Consider the following 17,260-nt stretch of genomic DNA (forward strand, 5'->3'; position numbering starts at 1 on the left):
GCATTAATATAATCTATCACAAAGTAACTGGAGTAGATGCCTGCAAATGTTTCTTGAGAGCACACCACTAATCACATTAACCACCGCATTAACCACTACCCTTGGGTTTTGGAGTAGCATGCTACTTACCGTAAAGCGCTCCAACACCTCAAGGGTAAAAAGCGCTATATAAATAAAATTACAATTACTTACATGAATGCAACTGGCGCTACACGTGTACACTTAGCTGTGCATGCACTCGGTGAGTTGCGGCAGCATTCAATGCAATATATGTAGTCAATGCTGTGCAAGGCAATCTGTGCTGTTCATGGATTCAGTGATATGGGTACACGTGCACTCCATGTCAATGTGCTTGGTGATACACATGTACTCAGTGCTACACATTTCCCTAGTACTGTATTTGCACTCATCCCTGCACATGTGTCTTTCTATAGTGGTCATATTCACACTTACTTGCCACTTTCAGGACCAACCCCGGTCTGTAGAGGTCATACTGACGCAAACCAGACCTCGTTCTCTTACTTTGTCTTGAGCCATGTAAGAAATATATCCCCATCTATTGTGTTTGAGAAAGTCTTTCCAACACGATTTTTACTTCACAATTCCTTTACCACACATTTATTACCACAAAGGTGTTTACCACATATAGGTCTTTACCACGCATTTAAGGTAATTAAAGGGGTTTGGGGGTCTCCCCCAAAAAGACAAAAATTATATATATAAATATTAATGTGTGTATATATATATATATATATATATATATATATATATATATATATATATATATATATTTAAACTTACATTACTAATACTTACCTTAGTCAGACTAATAATGCATAGTAATGGCTTGTGAGGTAAATGTATATGCATGCAATAAAGCTATGAGGTAAAAAAAATGCGTTGTAAAGGCATGCAATGTTTTTACCTGCATTGTTCCATCACTCAACCATGTGTTTAGGGTTACAGCAAGGCAAATGGCCATATACACTGCGCTTATTGGGCCACAGAGATCTGTCTCCATCTGCATGACTTGAAGAAAGGCAACTATTGACTGCGTTTCCGGTCACAGGAAGACAAACATCCCTCTGTGGAATTAGGGCCGCAGTAAGAGCCATACTCAACAACAAGTCGGGGTTGGAGTCAGAGATACATTATTTTGTTCAGGGTGAGAGTAAGAGACGGACATCTATTGACTGGGTTTTCGGGCTTTGTAAGGACACACCCCTATGCTGTGTATTGTTCAGTATCGGAGTGAGAGAAACACTCTTAGAGTTTAGCAGTAAGAGATTTACTCCTACCTACTATGGTTAGGGACCCAGTAGTAGACAGACAACATCTACATTTATAGACCCTTGAGAGAAAGGCCCAGTCTTTCTGGATTGTCCCTAAATGGCTCATGATTCACTGAGGTTGTCGTGTTCTGGGCACTACATGAGGACTCCAGGAAGCTCTTTGGATGCTCCATTTCAGCTCATAAATACTTAAGCAGATTCGCCCAAGCGAAAGAGCAGGTATTAGGAAATGCTACAGATGTCTCACCAGGCATCCAAGTGTCCGCTTCGCCGCCACTCTGCACCGGGATCGATTTCAGCTTCTTTCTATTTGGGTGCTCTACCTGGGGGGTCACCCAAGGAGACAGACTCACCTGCACACCCGCCATCTCCAAGACCGCGGATCGAAAAACTCTGAGCAGGGACAAAGGAGAGGCGAGGCTCTCCTTTGAGGCATCACAGCGACTCCTCACAAGCTCACCTTCTTGGTTTCATTCACACGGGGACGACAGGTACCACTGGACTCAAGAGTACTCACTAACTAACAAATACAGCATACTCGTATACTTGAAATTAAATGTTATTTACACAGGGGATTACATTGAGTCATATAAACTGAAAAATAGACATATTACACGTTTGCCTACAATGTTGACCTAGGAGATTGCTTACTTTCCAATTGAACACGCTTTTAGGTTGTGGCAGCATGTATGTTGTGAAGCTAACTGAGAGTAACTTACTATACTCTACCAAATTATTGACGCATCCACATTAGTAGAGCAGGATATCACATCTTTAGCAAAAAGTAACTCCTTGGTGCTAAATAGGCAGCATCACTGCTCCGCAAAGAGTCATACTAAAACCTTCAGACTCCATGAGGTAGACGAGCCTGCAATGCACCTGATCTCCTAACCATACACCGAGGATCCACGTGGCCTGATATAAAGACGGCATACATGGAAATAAACCACAACAGGCCCATCATTCTGACTGAGTGGCCACCCACAAACCTTAATTTTAAAGGGGGTTGCAGAGGGAGGAAAATTAATTGCAATAATCAAAATAAAAACTAGAACACTCCTTTTCGAAAACCTACTCGCCGGCCTTTACCTCAAGGCGGCTATGGAGGAATCTGCTTGTCAAAAGTGATATGTTGCTGGACCACTCCTCTTTACAGTCCCCGTCCTAGGATGCTGCTATTCACCACTGGTATGGTTGCTGCCTCCTTCTCTGCAAAACTATCCCTTTAATACACAGAGATGCCCTGGATTATGCCTCTGAGGAACTGAGCAGTGCATGTGCTCTCTTGCAATGGCTTGAAGTCAGACTATGGCCAGAAAGCTGTCACTGGCTTCTTTTTCCTTAACAGGTCCAAGATGTCAGCTACTGGTGCACGACAATTCTGGGCACACTTGCAGTTAGAGCAGCCCCTTGCCACGAACTCCCTCTCTGAAGCTTGATCTACAGTCTGGGTCAGCTGAGGCTTCCAGGCCTTCATCTTGACAAATTCTCCAACTTGTCCAAATCTAAACCTCCCCGAACAAGCCCGAACTTCTCTGCTTTCGCTGTTAGGCAAGGCTGGAGTTCTGCAGTCCCTCAAGCACTTGTCTATGGTGTTTTCGCTCCACATAAAGACTTTGTACATTTTACTTGGTCTCAGATCTCAGGCATTAAGAGCACCACCTAAAAAGAGTGTGGGGCTAGCATTCTGCTCACACCAAGTGTGGAGTTTTGTACTCAGATTGACAGATTATTCCTAGTGATCTGCATTAATGCTTCTGGCCCCACATAAAGCTCAGGACCTTTGGCACCAGAGGTGCCTGCTGGTCAAGGTGTTGTCCCAGGCCTCATTACATTGTGGTTAAGCAGGATTTCAAGGGTAGTAACCGCCTGCTGACCAGGAAGCTTCGGAGCAGACAAATACCAATGGTGGAGAAATCATCCCCATTACACTCCTTCAGCGCATCCTAGAAAGGTACACTCTCCGGATTGACCTCGAAAGTGCTGCGATTCACCAACGGGGAAAGCTAGTGTGGGTAACATCTCACCTGGTACGCATGCAAAAAGTAATACTTAAGGTTTCTCAAGCAGGGGTGTGGGGAATGCCTATCCAACAGAGCAGGGATCTGCCACGGGTCCAAAAGATGCTGGGTCAGATCTGCTACCATGCCACTGAACACTGGCATAGACTATTAGAACAGAATACTTAGATCCACCTTAAGTTTGAAGGAAAGTGTCTTTTGCACAAAGATGGGAACCGATCAAATTGTGATCTTCCATCCCAGTTTCCTCAACAAGTTGGAAGTACTCTTTCCAAAAACTCTGGTGGAGGCCTGCAAAGTTGGACTGGCTCTTTCTGAGAAAAAAAGGGGCAGCATCTAATATGCAGGACAAACTATCAGAATGGGCCCACAATCAATCCATTTGTTACATAGATTTCAATATCTTTTCCGAATGCTTAATCAGTTAAAAGCCATATGAGGCATAAATGGAATCCCTCACCTTCAATTAGAACCAAGTCTCATATCGAAATATGAGGGCTGTCGGCACAGAGTCAAATCTGACTAGCCACGTGCGATTCAAATATCTTTTCCCTTAATTTTTACCAGTCACTCATTTGCCACTTGGTCACCACTGAAGAGGTTCCGATTTCTGGACACACACACATACTTTCAGGGCTAGCCTATCACAGTACCTAAATTGGGGGCCGAGTAACCAAAGAAAATAATATCTAACATCAGAGGAGGAATGCAAAACCGACATGAAAAGATTTGAGACAAGTATCCAGGGATATAAATATTAAAGTGATGTTCGAACTGTACATCGAGGAAGGCAGAAATGTACCATTTTGAAAAGAGAAGATAAAATAAAGACAGAGGCTTAGGAACAGTCCAAGGAAACAAACAAAATACATGGAGAAATAGACGGCATGGAACAAAAATAATGAGAGCAAGAGAAATACAATTGACAAGGACACATAAATACACTCCATTCCCTTTAAATTCTTTCTATGTCTAATACAGTAGATGATTTTCTTTCCACTGAAAAATAGGTATTGAAAACTGTATACATATAAGAAACCAATTCGAATAAACTGAACACGAAATACAGTGCCTTTCTCAAAAGGTTACCATACTGGGATATTTTAAATCAGACAAAAGCACCAAAGTTGAAAGGGGACATGTTCCTTACGTGGTACATAATGAAGTCCCATTGAGTGCCTGACTGCTGAGTATTTTGTCTTTTATTTTGCTCTGGCATCACGCTTATCTAGCATGTCTGCAGAGGCCTGGGTATGTCCCTGGCAATTCGAGCTCCAGAAACTGCCCTGTGACCTGGAGGGGTGCAGCTAGCGTGGCCTCATAGTGGACTGTTCCTGTCCTCAGTGTAGCACATAAGGGGGTGGGGGGGGGGGGGGGGGGGTAAATGCATGCCACGTTTTGTGAATCCTTAGTATGGCCAGACCTTTTTACTGTGTCAGTTAGACTGTAGTCTACATCCCTCTCTTTTGAAAACCCGCTGTTATGAGAAACCCAGAATCTTGCTCTGACATCCTGGGTGTATGTCAAATGCCTGTTCATGCACGGTACGTGTGTAGTACATGTGTGGTGTGGCTATGGGTGTATGAGTCTCAGTACTAAAGCCAATGGGATCCATTTGTGATGCCCCTCGTTTAGTATGGCAAAAGATGGAGTTCAAGAACAGCTCTCCAGTCAGTGGAAGTGGGTTTTGCCTCCATTCCTATGGATCCAGACACTGAATTGAGGATGAGACAGGCTATATTTAGAAATTCCATGAACTCTTTGTTAGCAAGAGGCTGCTGATTAGTTCTTCATGAGCACTGCCTTTTGGTTTGTGGTAGGGCTTGAGAGGTTGTCTGCAGTCTCTGTGGCTCATGATAATGAAGTTTGTTGGCCTGGTCTGACCTTTTGTTTGCCTCCAATTACAGCCTTAAAAAGGCTGATGACAGGCAGGTGCAGTGAGCTCACACTTCATTGAATTAATATGGTGGGTGCTCCTGATATGGGACTGCCTGAGTGCTAGCTGGTGCGAGAAGAATCACTTTACACAAAAGCTGTGTCTCCAGAGCAGTCTGAGAAGGACACTTGAAAGGAGAAACAACCAAAACCAGGCTTGTAGATTGATACAGTGGATTCACATTGTCTTTCTGAAAAATGTGTATAAAAGTGGTAACCACTTTTAACTGCACTTTGTTCCAGCTCCAAGTTCTTCTTGACCAGCATGCTTTGCAAAGTACTCAAAGAGCTGCTGTGTAACCAGAGTAGATATCTGCCTGACAGCCAGTCTCCAAAATGTGAGGGGACAACATTTTCTGCTGGAGGGTCTATCTGGTGTTCTAGAAGCCTACCTGTCTGTTGCAACAAAAGAAAACAAGTAAGCCTGACCCTACAGGAATAGATAGTGTCAAGGAGGAAAAGCCCCGCATGCTTAAAGTGTTTGGCCCACCCTAAAAAGCAGCCAGTACCAGAGAGTGAAGTGTGTAACTCATATTGCAATTGGGTCCCCTTGTCTCTCTGCACGATGCCTACCTGATAATTGCCTTAAAGACTGCACCAAACGAAGCATGGTTGTCAACCACTTGAGGCTGTAAACTGGTGCCACCACCGCAGATGCCAGAAGATCAGGATGGCGCATTGCCACTGTGTAGTACAAGATACAGGAGTGTGACCCATATACCTAATTAGGACTGGGTAATGAAGATATAATCAAAAAACAATGTCCCAATAGGAAATAATGAACAGTCAGTTACATATGCATGCACATTGCATTGCTAGCAAGGGAAAAAGGAGAACACTCTATAAATTTTCAGACAAGGTAGTAAATCATCTTGTTTTATAGTGTAAATTCATGGTCGGTATTATACAGTTATAAGCAGCACTGCATATATTCAAATAGATGACAACCAAAGAAACTTGGTGCTCTACAAAAAGTGACTGTGGTGAAGGTGGCGACGCAAGTGGAAGAGTGAACAGCAGAAACGGCGCACTGTGAAGAGGTGCAAGGTATGTACAGTGGGTGGTCAGATCATGTGACAAAGTGGGATCGTGCTTAAAGTGTTTGGCCCACCCTAAAAAGCACCCAGTACCAGAGAGTGAAGTGTGGAGTAACTCATATTGCAATTGGGTCCCCTTGTCTCTCTGCACGATGCCTACCTGATAATTGCCTTAAAGACTGCACCAAACGAAGTATGGTTGTCAACCACTGGAGGCTGTAAACTAGTGCCACCGCCGCAGATGCCAGAAGATCAGGATGGCGCATTGCCACTGTGAGCATGATCATCCTGGGAGGCCGCAACTGTAACTCCCCCTCTGTGAGCATGATCAGTCTGAGAAGCCAAAACTGTACCTCACTGGTGTTAGCCTGATCAGACTTGGAGGCTGCCAATGTGGAGGTTCCATGCTGCAATCCCTGGCCAACCATGCTGCCTTAAACCAGTGATGTTGGCACTAAACAGCGGCAAAAAAGAAAGAAAAGACAGAAAGGGCAGGCTATTCCACCGCACTAGCCAAACTGTAAACACTGCAATGCTGGCATCGCAAGGCTTGACCACTATATGAGTAAAGGGACTGGGATGTTCCCTCCTACAGAGGTGGGTGGGAAGATTTGTGCCTTTGCACTGTAAGCCCCATGGGGATAACAGTAATAATCTTACCTAGTTCATGCCTTGGTCATCAGATATGGGAACTGTAGTTCCTAGGGTTACCAGAGTAGGGGGAGCATAATAGAGCGGCAGGGTGTGGTGCCTTCTATAAAATGCAGTCATGGATTACAACCTTCCATTTGCTTAACATAAATGTAATTGTGCAGCCTTTAGTTCTGTTGAAGTACTTCATTTTCTAAACGTCAAGCACTGTGTTAGTCTTTGATTTGTTGTGTCTGCTGCTTGATTGTTGAGTTCTGAGCTCTTGCCCCCCCCTCCTTACTACCTCTCTGAGAACCCTGTGACTCCGTGTCCTTAGTACCAAGTCAAATACATAAATGGTTACACTTATCCCAATATACCGAGCTGCAGTAGGACGGATCCCACAACACCACTTTCCAAAAACCTCAGCCACCTCGGTTGAGGCCCAGTAATCCCCGTCTGTCCAAGGGCCCCTCGAGCGGAGTAAGACAATCACCTAATTATATCATGTCTAAACACCAAATGCATCTGCATAGAACCCCCAACGTCTAGCATTCCATTCCCAAAACAGCATTAACTAATCCCATTCATTATACACAACACATATAGTAAACATTTTAATCCTATTTACTAGCACCCTGTCTCCATCTTCTTAACATTAAAACTCTATTCAGCAGTACTATAGATCTCATGAACATCAGAATCCCATCTGCTAGCACCATACCAAACTCACATAAACATAAAAATCCCATCAACCAATATCATACCCAATCTCTTGATAATCCTTTAGCAGCACTATGCCCCATCTCATATTCATCATCACCTCACCCATGAGTGCCAAGCTCACCTCGGGCACTGTAATCCCATCCATCATCATCCAGCGGTACTCAGACCTCTTTTGAATATTGTACCGCCCCCTCTACCAGTGCTGTGCTAAATCTCAAGAACTTAACCTCACAGTATCTAATGAAAATCTCAAGCCTATGAACACGTGTTACTCATATCTGAGGAAGAGGTTTACTTCTGTTTGCTTTCTACGAAGATTTTAGGCAACCTTTTAGAATCCACCCCACCAAAAGTGCAACCCACCCATCAGTACCACCCCCTACCATGAAGATCAGGCCACACATGACACAACGAACCTCACTTTGCAGTGCAATGTACTTATACACAATGAAAGTCAAATTCCTCCTGAACGTCATGCACTAATCTGATTTTGATTTTAACCAGATCTATCATACTCAGTTGACTTTTTACTTTTATTTAAATCTCATTCACCAGTTTCATAATACTCATTCACCAGTATGATGTTTCATCTTCCATATTAAGCCCAATCACAAATTTAATGTGCACACCTAACCCAGAATGTAACCCCTATCCACATGTGCAATATATCCCCCCTGCTAAGGTGTACCGCGTACTACTATTCCAATTAGTATCATACAAACAATTTCATCATACTTTTTTACAAAACAGTGGGCAACTGACTTGGAGATGCTGTAATTGCATTTTCCATTTCCCCCCTGCCAATGACGAGAAAGTGGATAGAACCGAAACTACTCCGTGGTGAATGATAAAGAAGTTGAACAATTTCTCATATTCCGACTACAAATAGACACTCTATTCCATTGCGCAAAACTTAAAGAGGCACAGGCCCCAGTGCAGTTGATGTGCAATACAAAAAGGAATCAAGGTTTACAAAATATTACAAATCATATGTACAAGTGGTGAAGCTGGAACTCGGGACACTCAAATCTGAAACAAACAGTATAAGTTAGTGGAAAAATCTGTCAGTTTCTGTCGATGCGTTTCAACTTTTGTGGTACAAAGAACTGTGTGGTCATAATCAGAAGATTAATTGGTTTGATGAATTGATGAGAACCTGTGACGCCTTATGGGCGGGAAAGGAAACAGAGATCGATAAAGAAGAAGTAGAATCAATCTAGATGATTAGCTAGTATAGCAGAAATTATAGTCACCTGCCTGACCGCTGGTGAGTCAGTTGTTCCATTCATTTCAGCCATACCATGATTTGATGGGATAAACAGTTAGTGAAATGATTCCATTTGCTTGTTCAATTAGGAAAAGTGTAATAATAACTGCATAGCTGGAATCTGTGACATCTGTGTGGGTCGTTAACCATTCGTTTGAGAGAAATAAATAGAACTGGCTTCACCAGCTATATCTCCATTTAAAATCTTGAATCCATATTTATGCATCTGTTTATCCAAATACTGTCACCTTGAGCGCGGTCAGGGAAAGTTGCCCTTGAAACAACTAAAGAATTGCAAGTATAAGCTTAGAAGAGCATCCACTTATGCCCACCTTTTTGAGAGAAACCTTAGATTATTCATCTGTGTATACTGTACAAACCACATATCCCCAATCACGCATCTCCCTTCCAGAATGGTTGTATGGCAGAATATCATGTTGAAAATATTGACTGTAGCCAGAATATCGATTACACTATTGTGACAGTAAGTATGGATTAGTAAGTAAGGAGTTATTATTCTTAACTCCGTATCGGTGTACCTCGAAAATATGTTATTGACATGTTGAGTATATACATTTGAATATAAATATATAGACCATGCTGATAACGTACTGAAAATTCTATAAAGAAAGGTTTTACAAAAAAAGGAGCTGCTCTCCAACGAAACTTGGGAACTACCCAGAGTTCCCTGCTTCTTACTTTGCATTATTTATGCTGCCCTCGAGGCCTAAAAAGGTACAGTGTTGACTTATACTGGGTACTCCCTTGTGTCTGGACAAAACTATACCTCTCTTATGAGCTCTAACTGAAGCAATCATGTTTCAGGGGTAGTTTTAATTTATTACAGGTTGGCTTGGATGGAACTTTACCAATTCAAAGCTTTAATACTGTGCCTGGATTGGTAAAAGGCTTGTGTTTTCAGGTTGGCATAGACGGCAACTGCTAATCCTATGCTTAAAGACTTGGCTGTAAAGATGGCAAAAGGCTTTGTCACTGTCTAGCTCGGCATGGATGGTACTGTGCTAATCCTTCCTGGAAAGTTTCAAAGTGATACATCAAGCGGGGGTCGATAAAAAGAGATGGGTGCACTCATTTATTATTCACTGCACCAGACAAGGAGCTTCAACTAATTCCCTGCAAGGGCGTTTTGTCTACATTTTTGGATCGTAGTGGTGCCCCAAGATGGGGCAGGAGCAAGACCACACATTTTCTAATGTTGTGGGGGCAGCTGCCCCCAGCAACGTTAAACAAAAAAAAATAGTAAGTTTCCTGGGTAATCAAATCCACGACTCCAGGAGAGCTTACCATATTTTTTCAAAGTACGCCTAGTTGGAGCAGCATGCCTTTCAGCTGGGGTGCAGGGCCCCCTTGTGGTGGGTTTTATGGTTGCACTTTGTGGCCTGAAAAATGTTAAAAGAAAGATTCAAAGAGATGCTTATGTTTTTTTTAATAAGGCTTTTTAAAACAAAATTGAATGACAATCACATATATGAAATATTGCATTGTGAAAATGTATATGATATACATTTGATTATAATTATTTGTGATTTTGTGGCAAAGACAATAGGTGTGCTTTATATATGTTAATATGTTCATCCCTTGATAAAGCTTATAGGCCCACTTTTTATATTTTGGTGTTTTTTCAGAACCTTTGACAAAGTCAGTCGGTCTGCCTAACTTAAAACGACACCCATAATGTTGTAACATCAGCCATGTGTGCACGAGTTATGGTTACTTCAGATAGCTGTAACTGTTGAATTTCAGTGGTTTTGTAGGTTTAAAACGATATGATTTAATTTACACATTCACCCAACCACAATGTTCTTTCACCCAACCACAATGTCCCTTTAAAATAGTTTTATATAATATAATATAATATAATATAATATAATATAATATAATATAATATTATATAATATAATATAATATAATATTATATAATATATATGTGTGCATGTGTATAAATATACACACACACAGATATATATATATATATATATATATATATATATATATATATATATATATATATATATATATATATACATATATATATAGAGAGAGAGATAGAGAGACAGAGAGACAGAGAGACAGAGAGACAGAGAGGCAGAGTCAGAATAACAGCAAGCCTATACTTTCCTAAATATACTCACCATCACAATATTATGGTAATACATTTTCTAGCTATGATATTTTTGTAGGAAGATATTTACTACACAATATGCAGATGGGGGCCTCCCAGAACTTGACTTGTGGCTCATGTCGAAAGGGAAACTGCTGGGCTTTCGATGCCCTGGGGCAGGTACAGGAAGTCTAACCATGCTCTTTGTTTTCTGTTTCTCAGGGCATGTCTCCCTTACACACTCTTGCATCCAAGATGGAACCTGTTCTGAAGGTCAGAATGGTCTGACACTGAATGCTGGGTCATATGCCAAAGGGCAGGAAGCAGAGCAAACCCAGGCACCGTTAAAAGCTAACTTCTTTCATTTGGAAAGCAACAGGCATTGCCCCCTAGAGCATGGTCTCCAAGAACCCGAGAAAGCTGGGGAGGACTATAACATGAATATCATCTCGCCACCATGCTCGCCACTTCAACCACATTCGCCATCTCATCCTGGTCAGGTGCCTGCTAAACCATGTCTCTTTCCAACAGGGTCTTTCGCTCATCACAATATGGCCTCCAGTTTTGATGCAACCAGAGAAATCCAGCACCCCACTCCACCTTCTGAAACTCCAGACTCACATCAAGGTGAAATCAACTCTAAAGAACTGAACCCAGAGCAGACCTGCTACCGAAAAGAGGCTTTACAACAGTCAATAAAGGCAGACATACGGACAAACCTCAGAATCCCTGAAAAGGCAGTGGATATAGAAATGGCCTCAAAGTTCACTAGTGATCTAAATAGCAAATGTATATCTCCCATTGACCTTTGCAATCACACAGGAACCCCTAAATCGGATGAAGAACCAGACAAAAGATCTGGACAATGTAGACCTGCACATATGGGCATGCCAACAGAAGTAAATGCAGAGGAGATTAACTCTGTCCAGGCTGGGTTCAATGATGACTTGAGTTCAGAAGGAGAGGTGCCTCGTAGTAGTGTAGGGGCAAGTATGCGAGGACATCCATCAAATTCCTCAAATGAGACCACTTCTCCATCCTCTGATCCAGGCATTGAGGCAGACCTCACAAGCCGAAACTCCAAACGATATTCCTCATCTCTTCGGCACTGTGACCACCTGCACTCACCTGGCTCTGACTCAGACATAGAAGGAGAAATTGAGGCTGCATTCTCCTGCGGTGGTCATTTAGTGCGCAATATGATATCATCCATCTCAGAGACTGAGCTGGACCTCAGCAGTGATAGCAGCAGTGGAAGGTCCTCTCACCTCACCAACTCCATTGAGGAGGCCAGTTCACCCACTTCAGATCAAGAATTGGAGACTGAGTTGGAAGCTGGGGGAGTCATGGGAATCAAAGACTCACTTCTCTTGGCCAAGTGTAAGGATGATGAAAATAAAGGCATGGAAGGCGAGCTTTCAGAAACTTGTGTTGGGGACATGAATGAGGTAAAAAAAGACAGCTTATCAGAGTTAAAGATCGAGGATTATTACAACAGCATTAACCAAGACGACACTTCAGCTCCCATTGACCAAACAGATGTGACTGTCTCTTGCCCACTAGATCTGAAGATTGATCCAGATCACAGCTTGGAGAGTATTCGCAGGTCTTTTTACCTTCCTATTGGGCCCAAACTAATGCCAGACATTGACGATGATGGAAACAGTGAGTTTGATTCTGATTCTGAATCTGAGCCAGACCTGAGTGAGGATTCAGATTCCCCATGGCTGCTGAGTAACCTTGTAAACAAGATGATTTCTGAAGGTTCATATCCTATTAAATGTCCTGATGAATGCTTTCAGCAAGCCACCTCTGCCTGTGACACAATTTCACCTGCTTCTGATCTAGAGCACGACATTATTGCTGATGAATTAGAAAGAGACACAGATTTAACATATTCACCCCAAAGCCTGGACAAAACAGTACCCCCATCCCAAGGGAATGTTCAATTGTCATGTCCAGAGAAGAGCATAGAGCTGGTGGACATGGAAACCTTGCGTAATGCTCTCCAGACCTTTGAGCCTAGACCTACCAGTAATGAACCAACAGGGCAACCAGCTTACCCAACTGAGGATTCTGACTCTTACCTGTACATGAGCAACCCAACACATGAGACCATCACTCCAGCTTTTACTTCACTGTCCAAACTGATTGATAGATCATGCAGCTCTACAGGGCCAAAGAGCTATGGTTGTAGTACTGAATCTGTGAAAAGCTTTGCTTTCAATTACACTGACAGAGCACCAAGCACTGACAGTTCAGAAAATGGTTCCAGTGAATCAACACACCAACAAGAGCAAATTGATGAATGGGCCATTGACAAAGACCTTGACTCTGGTATTCTCGAAGATAATGAATACATAGATGACATAAGGCTAGAACCGCTTGGCCGAGAAGAAGCTGAATCACAACTAAATCTAGATATCTCTACAGCTAAAACAAATAGATGTTTCAACTTGACATACTCCACAGATGAAGATGATATCCCCTATTTTGGAAGCCTACAAAACTCTCCTTTTGAAAGCTACTTGGATGAGACACCAAGGCTGGAAAATGACTTGAATAGCCTGCCTCCACCAGTCACAATTGAATCCAGGCAACGGGATGATTCCCTGGCATATGACTCCATCAAGTACACACTAGTGGTGGATGAAAACACACAACTGGAGCTGGTGAGTCTGAAGAGGTGTACCTCCGTGCTGAGCGATGACAGCGAGATCCTGCGAGCCTGTGACAGCTGTGACTATGAGGAGGATGAGTTTGGTGATGGAGTTACTGGACAGGATGGACACTCCTCTTCAGAGGCCTCATCACCCGAAGTCAACACGCAGTTCTCAAAGAAGTTCCTCAACGTATTTGTGAACAGCACCTCACGCTCATCCAGTAAGTGTTTATTTTTATTTACACTTTTCCATTTTCCCATCCATGGAAGATCCTAAGTTTTTCTAGTCTAGAGAAGAGAAGGACATTGGAGATCTTGCAGATTACTATTATTTATGCAAACTATAATGACACATTTGGCCACTCAAGGATTATTACATCTATTGTTGCAATGTGATGCATCTTACAAAAGTCTACAAAGTATTTTAATTATAACACAGAAAAGTTATCCGTTTAGAATATGGGAGATATGCTTATATGGCAAATTGTTTTCATCTTTCCAAAGTCTATCCTTACCACATCCTTTGCTGTGTTCTTATTGTCCCCAGTTCACATCTCAACATGGGCTTTGTTATCATTGTCTTACCATATCCTGGTCTCACTCACCATGGTTTTTCCTTAACCCACTTTGATTTCTTTCTCTACTGCCTCTTATTCCTCATTCATGACCCTTTCCCTGTTGCCAATACTGTCAACCTCGGTTTTCCTTTTTTTTATGCATTTACCACCTTGAGAGCCTCTCAGTCATTTCTCTGTGAACTATCCAGGGTTCTCTCTCCAGTGCCTCTTATTTCACAGGATTCTTTCTCTGCCCATGGCATTTACTTTGTCATTATAGACTTTCAACATGTCTTTGTCACCATATTGTAGGTTCTCATTCCATTTCCTATCCTGTGTTCTCTTTCAATTGTCTATTTCACCATCCAGGACTCTCTCCGTATGTCTCCTTCTTAATCTGTTCTTAGGTCTCATTTTTCCTCTCATTTCACACCCTGGACCTAATCCCAATTGTGTCTTTTTTTATTCTCCACTTTCTTCCAAGATATTGATGCAGGGGCTATTTTTCTTTTCAATGGACCTGATTACAAGTCAGGTGGAGGGGTATTCCTAAATGGGACACTCATTCGCATGAGCAAGAATGGCCTAATGTTCCTGCACCCAGTTTTCCCAGGCACAGGAATACTAAACCTAATTTTACTGTCTGGAAATTCAAGCTGGTACATTCGCATGAGGATTTGTGTACAATAGCAGCTAAGCCTTTGACAAAGAGGGTAGCATGCAATACTCCCCTGCCAAACATGTCCTTCCTTTTTTCTCCCTTACTCCACCTCATTACCACCCACAGAGAAACCACTGCTTCCATTTACCACGTGCTCAAAGCAGGTGGTAAGTAGGAGAGTTAAACCCTTCAGACGAGGGAATACTTGGCAGATTCCTGCATAGTAATTCTGGCCCAGAGTTACAAAAGCTTTGCATTTAGTATGTGTAACTTTTTTAATGCAAACCTGCTGCAAAATCTTCTAGTGGGATGTACAAACCAACACAAATCAAGATTTGCATTCGTTTGTAACATGAAGAAAACAAAAGCAGCACAATAAGCTGCTAGCGCTACTTTGTGTCAGGGAGGCGTTCCATGGGTGGAGCCTGGGCATTCCTGTGCATCCACTCATGGATTTCGATGCAAATTCAGATCTCAAAGATTTGCAGACATGGATTTATGCCAAAATGCTTCCCTTGCCTGAAGATATATATGCTTCATACCCTGCCAACTTAGGGCGAACAAAGCGATACCAAAGGGGATGATGGACTGAGCTTTGGAGCAAATCAAACACGCACTCCCAGTCAACTGATCTGGGTTTAATCCATCATGACTCTTTAGCTCACTCCAGTACCTCAATTCAGACATGGCCATATGCAAAGCAGTCTGACCCTGTGCCTCATGGGAACAGCCCAGCCCGAATTGCCAAGCCATGTCTTCCCTGGACCGTAAACAAGCATCCTGGGACCGGTTTCTGGCTAATCAGCCGTCATCAGCAAGGCTAGCTTTAATCCAGTGGCAAAGTGAGCAAGGGACCCACGTCTGGGCATACCCTGCCAACTTAGGGCGAACAAAGCGATACCAAAGGGGATGATGGACGGAGTGTTGGAGCAAATCAAACACTCACCCCCAGTCAACTGATCTGGGTTTAATCCATCATCATTCTTTAGCTCACTCCACCACCCCAGTTCAGACATGGCCATATGCAAAGCAGTCTGACCCTGTGCCTCATGGGAACAGCCCAGCCCGAATTGCCAAGCCATGTCTTCCCTGGACCGTAAACAAGCATCCTGGCACCGGTTTCTGGCTAATCAGCCGTCATTAGCCAGGCTAGCTTGAATCCAGTGACAAAGTGAGCAAGGGACCCACGTCTGAGCATACTTGCCAACTTAGGACGAACAAAGCAATACCAAAGGGGATGATGGATGGAGCGTTGTAGCAAATCAAACACTCACCCCCAGTCAACTGATCTGGTTTTAATCCATCATCAATCTTTAGCTCACTCCACCATCCCAGTTCAGACATGGCCATATGCAAATCAGTCTGACCCTGTGCCTCATGGGAACAGTCGAGCCCAAACTGCCAAGCCATGTCTTCCCTGGACCAGAAACAAGCATCCAGGGACCGGTTTCTGGCTAATCAGCCGTCATCAGCCAGGCTAGTTGGAATCCAGTGGCAAAGTGAGTAAGGGACCCACGTCTGGGCATACCCTGCCAACTTAGGGAGCACAAAGCGATACCAAAGGGGATGATGGACGGAGCATCGAAGCAAATCAAACACTCACCCCCAGTCAACTGATTTGGGTTTAATCCATCATCATTCTTTAGCTCACTGCACCACCCCAGTTCAGACATGGCCATATGCAAATCAGTCTGACCCTGTGCCTCATGGGAACAGCCCAGCCCGAACTGCCAAGCCATGTCTTCCCTGGACCGTAAACAAGCATCCTGGCACCGGTTTCTGGCTAATCAGCCGTCATTAGCCAGGCTAGCTTGAATCCAGTGACAAAGTGAGCAAGGGACCCACGTCTGAGCATACCTGCCAACTTAGGACGAACAAAGCAATACCAAAGGGGATGATGGACGGAGCATTGTAGCAAATCAAACACTCACCCCCAGTCAACTGATCTGGGTTTAATCCATCATCAATCTTTAGCTCACTCCACCATCCCAGTTCAGACATGGCCATATGCAAATCAGTCTGACCCTGTGCCTCATGGGAACAGTCGAGCCCAAACTGCCAAGCCATGTCTTCCCTGGACCAGAAACAAGCATCCTGTGACCGGTTCCTGGCTAATCAGCCGTTATCAGCCAGGCTAGCTTGAATCGAGTGGCAAAGTGAGCAAGGGACCCACGTCTGGGCATACCCTGCCAACTTAGGGCGAACAAAGCGATACCAAAGGGGATGATGGACGGAGCGTTGGAGCAAATCAAACACTCAACCCCAGTCAACTGATCTCGGTTTAATCCATCATCATTCTTTAGCTCACTGCACCACTCCAGTTCTGACATGGCCATATGCAAATCTGTCT

At 43.3% G+C, this 17,260-nt stretch overlaps 1 protein-coding gene across 2 annotated transcripts in view; it reads left to right on the top strand.

The window, feature by feature from the left end:
* The window catches only part of MAPK8IP2 (mitogen-activated protein kinase 8 interacting protein 2), a 256,306-nt gene that overhangs the window by 137,053 nt on the left and 101,993 nt on the right, over nt 1-17,260 (top strand). The window contains exon 5 of one of the 2 annotated variants that reach the window (XM_086918822.1): nt 11,253-13,913. In XM_086918822.1, the coding sequence (XP_086774948.1) occupies nt 11,253-13,913 (2,661 nt within the window). The remainder of the gene's footprint in view (nt 1-11,252; nt 13,914-17,260) is intronic. The other variant, XM_086918823.1, reaches the window with a different exon arrangement.

This window comes from Lissotriton vulgaris, chromosome 1_1 (genome assembly GCF_964263255.1).
Source record: "Lissotriton vulgaris chromosome 1_1, aLisVul1.2, whole genome shotgun sequence".
NCBI lineage: Eukaryota > Metazoa > Chordata > Amphibia > Caudata > Salamandridae > Lissotriton > Lissotriton vulgaris.